This window comes from Oncorhynchus clarkii, chromosome 33 (genome assembly GCF_045791955.1).
Source record: "Oncorhynchus clarkii lewisi isolate Uvic-CL-2024 chromosome 33, UVic_Ocla_1.0, whole genome shotgun sequence".
Taxonomy (NCBI): domain Eukaryota; kingdom Metazoa; phylum Chordata; class Actinopteri; order Salmoniformes; family Salmonidae; genus Oncorhynchus; species Oncorhynchus clarkii.
Genome location: NC_092179.1, coordinates 27,237,850 through 27,242,802, shown reverse-complemented (window position 1 = coordinate 27,242,802; position 4,953 = coordinate 27,237,850). Strand labels below are relative to the sequence as shown.

The following is a 4,953-nucleotide window of genomic DNA, read 5'->3' as shown; positions in this document are numbered from 1 at the left end:
AGAGATCAATGAGTTAGCAAGTGAGCTTGTCAGATCGCAAACGGTCTTCAGCTACAGAGAAGAGGCTAATGTGTGCACACCATGGTGAAGCCAGAATTGGAGATGACCCAAAGACGGCCCAGATCGTAGGTCACGTGCTTCATTGGCATGTACATTGGGACATTGCTCCATCCAGTGCCCTCTGGTTTACTGGCTGTGATGCCGTCTCTGTGTTGAAGAAAGGGGTGGGGTTTGCGTTCAAAGTTTATAAAACGTTTTTGGACTTCAATAATTGTATATAGCTATTGATTTTATAAGAATATAACTTATGACTCTTGAGCTTAAAACAACCACATCAGAAGCCAAAATGTATGTTTTTATTCAATTGTTTCTAAACAATGTTATTTAAAAAAAAATGTGTTGTTTAAAAAAAAAATACATTTTTTCCCATGGATCCATATCGATTCAATCTGTAGCCCCATGTATGAATTTGAGAATGGTTACATTTCTCTAGCTACATACCTCATCTGTTTACCAAAACAAGTGGTGGGATGGCCAAGTTGTTTTTTTTTAATCCCAAACTGTAGCTTTAAAGGATACCCAACCTTTGCTAATTTTACTGTACACTGTGTACACATTTCTTTATAAGTCTTATACATTTAGATCTGATTTATATTTACCAGATTTTATTTATACATCTGTTTTAATTTTTGTGTAAAGAGCTTCACAAAGCATGTACTGTAAGGACCAGAGTTATTCATGAAGGTATATCATTATTATTATACAATCTTATTACAAGTTATTTTCAAGTTAATAATGTTGAGGGGTGAAAGGGTGGAACCATACACAAATTTAAGTTGCAACCTTACCTGGTATAAACTTGGCCTGCAGAGTTGACCCCAAAGACACTACCATCAGTTGCCACTTCAATCATGGAAAGCTTGCCATCAATGTGTCTCCACCCGTTGTTTCGGCAGTCTTGATTCAACTGGAAAACAGATTCAATCAGGGTTTTAGGACAATTTCAACAGTCATAATATGAAACAGTTTTAATATAACTGACACTCTCTATCCTCTACTACTCTACTCCAGCTCTCACACTCTTTCCCAGATCTTACACTCATTAAGTAGATATCATCATTCTTGTTGACTGCCCAGCACCCAAAATGTCCGCAACTAGAATACTTCACAGCTCCTGGCAACCTTATCCCTCGAAGGGATGAGTCAGCACCCATGAAGCCAAGTGAGGCACTTCTTGAAAGACACCCTGGAACATAGTCCATGTTGGCCACCACAACAAATTGGTCCCCCCCAGCATCCAGCTGCTTTACACCGGCTGAAGACCACAAAGACAGAGACAGACAAGCAAACAAGGAGTCTGTGGGTACTTCCAAATGACCTACAATGGCATAATGTTAACATGTATAATTTACCCTGATGGTAATCAGGAAAGCTAAGAAGTAGGTGTTCTCTGGGTTCATAATTTAGTAATGTTCTCCACTTACTTGCAAATTGAGCCCAGTTACCGGCCACATACTTGAACATGAGGTTTCCGTTGCTGACACCCCAGATCCCTGCTGGTCCTACAGTGATATGCCTAAGGGAACCAGGCAGGCGGATCCATTCATTACCTACCAGGTAGTAGGGGGTTTGACTTGTGTCCGTAGCAACCACTTGCCCCAGTCCTGCATCGATCTGCATCAGATTCTTGATAGCCACTATTTCCTGACAGTCCCAGGCTATGGAGACACCAGATCAAAGACACATCAGTAGAGTACAGCAACAAAAAGGAGGATGAAATTATGGAGCCAACTTGATGATCAATTCCAAGTTTAATGTAGAGCTGCCTATAAAAATATTTTTCAGATGATGGTAACTTACCATGACTGATGGTCAGAAGACAGAGGACCAATAGGACGGCTGCAGTGGTTCTCATGATGTCTCTGTAGAGTGACGGTATACGTTTGGTTGCAGTTAGGTTGAACACAGACTTGTCCCTCTTATATAGCCCTGCAAACAGCTTTCAACCCCCATGAAATAATTATTAATGAGCTTTTTATATTTGACAAACAACCTGTTCCAATAAAAAGTTAAGAGGAGGATATAACCCCACCCTCTCCCATACACAGACACACAATAATATTAACCACTAAACAAAAATATGAAACGCAACATGCAAAGTGTTGATCATATGTTTTATGAGCTGAAATACAAGATCCCAGAAATGTTCTATACACACAGCAAGCTTATTTCTCTCACCTACTGTCCTTGGCAGGTGGCGTATTTGTAGAGCTGTTTGATAAGGTTGCTAAGTGTTATAGGAGGACCCATGGAATGTTTACACTGTACCAGACTGAGTGTAACGCATTTTTTACCCCTACCACCCCCCTCATTGGAGGACGAATGTATTTTCAATTTTGTAACTTTAGTAATTTTTTATTTCAATTGTTATTTTCTTTAAAAACGTACACTACATGACCAAAAGGAAAGTACATCTCATTCCAAAATCATTAACATTAATATAGAGTTGCCCCCCCCCCCCCCACACTTGCTGCTATAACAGCCTCCACTCACCAAGGAAGGCTTTCCACTAGATGTTCAGCCACAAGAGCATTAGTGAGGTTGGGCACTGATGTTGGGCGAATAAGCCTGTTTAAAGCTGGGTTTTGTTTCATTGTTGAACTTTCCTAATTTATATATAGATTGATTTTTGAAAAATATAACTTTTAAATGCCTCATGAGCTTAAAACAGAATAAAACATGTAAGCTTTCACTAAATTGTTTGTCAACAATATTATTGTAAACAAACAATGAATAGCTTTATAAAACATGTTTAAAGAACAACAATTTTGTTCTCATCTGTCTGTCCTTATATCTAAAGTTCCATCTATGAATTTGAGAGTGGCTATATTTCTCTTACCCCATCCCTCATCCATTTACCAAAACAAGAGGCCATTTAGTTGTTTTTATCCCAAACTGTAGCTTTATTCTACCGTACAGTGTCTTCACATTCCCTCATGAGTCTATTATGAGTTTAGATTTGATTATATCTTCCTGATGTTATTTATTTCTTTAAATGTTTGTGCAAAGCACTTCACAAAGCATGTACATTAAGGATAAGAGTCAGGGGCGCAACTTTGGTTTTAGAAGTGGGGAGGGACATAGATGTTTTTACTGTTTTTATTTAGTGGGTAGATTAGCTTTAAAATTGCAGATATTTTGTGGCTTCCATCAATGTAATTGTCTGCATAATTTCCAATCCCCCACATATTTTTTTCAAATATATGTATATTTTACACTAACCCTACCATCGCGCTTCTAATTGGAGTAAACAAATGGATATCATCAAATGGGCTTCTACTTCCAGCTTATACATACAACATACATTTAATGGACAAAGTATATTTTACAATAGTTATCTTTTGTTAGATTTGTCCCATCCTTCAGCTCTACTCAACCCCTCCCATCTATCTCCGAACACCATCAGTTCTGATTACTTTCCCCATTACTTTTTCCAAATTTTGTTACGTTACAGCCTTATTCTAAAATTGATTAAATTGTTTTTTTTTACCCCTCATCGATATTCACACAATTCCCCATAATGACAAAGCAAAAACAGGTTTTTAGACTTTTCCATACATTTATTACAAATAAAAAACTGACATTTCTTATTTACGTAAGTATTCAGATCCTCAATTGATGGGACATAATTTGGAAAGGCACACACATGTCAATATAAGGTCCCACAGTTGACAGTGCATGTCAGAGCAAAAACCAAGCCATGAGGTCGAAGGAATTGTCCTTAGAGCTCTGAGACAGGATTGTGTCGAGGCACAGATCTGGGGAAGGGTACCAAAAAATATATATATATATATTGTTTTCACTATATATTTTACCTCTTGGTGATGTCATTGGGAAACATAATGTTAACACTGTTGTGCGGACAATACACAGCTGTACATTTCGATGAAACGTGGTGAAGCCCTAAAATTGCCCTCCCTGGAAGCCTGTGTTTCAGACATAGGAAGTGGATGGCGGCAAATTTTTACTTTTAAACTTGGACAAAACAGAGATGCAAGTTCTAGGTCCCATGAAACAAAGAGATCTTCTGTTGGATCTGACAATTAATCTTGATGGTTGTACCGTCGTCTCAAATAAAATTGTGAAGGACCTCGGCATTACTCTGGACCCTAATCTCTCTTTTGAAGAACATATTAAGACTATTTCAAGGACAGGTTTTTTACGTAACATTGCAAAAAATCTAACTTTCTGTACAAAAACGATGCAGATCTAATTAATCCATGCGTTTGTCACTTCTAGGTTAGACTACTGCAATGCTCTACATTCCGTCAACCTGGATAAAGCACTAAATAGACTTCAGTTATTGCTAAACACTGCTGCTAGAATCTTGACTAGAACCAAAACATTTGATCACATTACTCCAGTGCTAGCCTCCCTACACTGGTTTCCTGTTAAGGCAAGGGCTGATTTTTAGATTTTACTGCTAACCTACAAAGCATTACATGGGCTTGTTCCTACCTATCTCTCTGATTTGGTCCTGCCGTACATACCTACACGTATGCCATGGTCACAAGAAGCAGGCCTCCTAATTGTCCCTAGAATTTCTAAGTAAACAGCTGGAGCCAGGGCTTTCTCCTATTGAGCTCCATTTTTATGGAATGGTCTGCCTCAGACTCGGTCTCAACCTTTACGTCTTTATTCAAGACTCATCTCTTCAGTAGGTCCTATGATTGAGTGTAGTCTGGCCCAGGAGTGTGAAGGTGAACGGAAAGGCTCTGGAGCAACGAACCGACCTTGCTGTCTCTGCCTGGCCGGTTCCCCTCTTTCCACTGGGATTCTCTGCCTCTAACCCTATTACAGGGGCTGAGTCACTGGCCTACTGGTGCTCTTCCATGCCATCCCTAGGAGGGGTGCGTCACTTGAGTGGGTTGAGTCACTGACGTGGTCTTCCTG

At 39.2% G+C, this 4,953-nt stretch overlaps 1 protein-coding gene across 1 annotated transcript; it reads right to left on the bottom strand.

Moving 5' to 3' along the window:
* Positions 1-2,315, bottom strand: LOC139392678 (fish-egg lectin-like). Its single transcript, XM_071140840.1, has 6 exons — positions 2,239-2,315; positions 1,861-1,922; positions 1,485-1,718; positions 1,098-1,315; positions 849-967; positions 1-207 (listed from the first exon to the last, which is right to left on the bottom strand). Exons 2-6 carry the CDS (start codon positions 1,913-1,915, stop codon positions 66-68), a joined length of 768 nt encoding a protein of 255 aa, XP_070996941.1. The 5' UTR covers positions 1,916-1,922; positions 2,239-2,315; the 3' UTR covers positions 1-65.
* Positions 2,316-4,953: the final 2,638 nt, after the last annotated feature.

Coding starts and splice junctions, on each gene's coding strand:
- LOC139392678 (XM_071140840.1), bottom strand. CDS start 1,915: ATGAGAACCACTGCAGCCGTCCTATTGGTCCTCTGTCTTCTGACCATC. Junction 1,316..1,484: donor TAACTGGGCTCAATTTGCAA/GTAAGTGGAGAA, acceptor TGTGGTCTTCAG/CCGGTGTAAAGCAGCTGGAT. Junction 208..848: donor GCAGGCCAAGTTTATACCAG/GTAAGGTTGCAA, acceptor TCTTCAACACAG/AGACGGCATCACAGCCAGTA.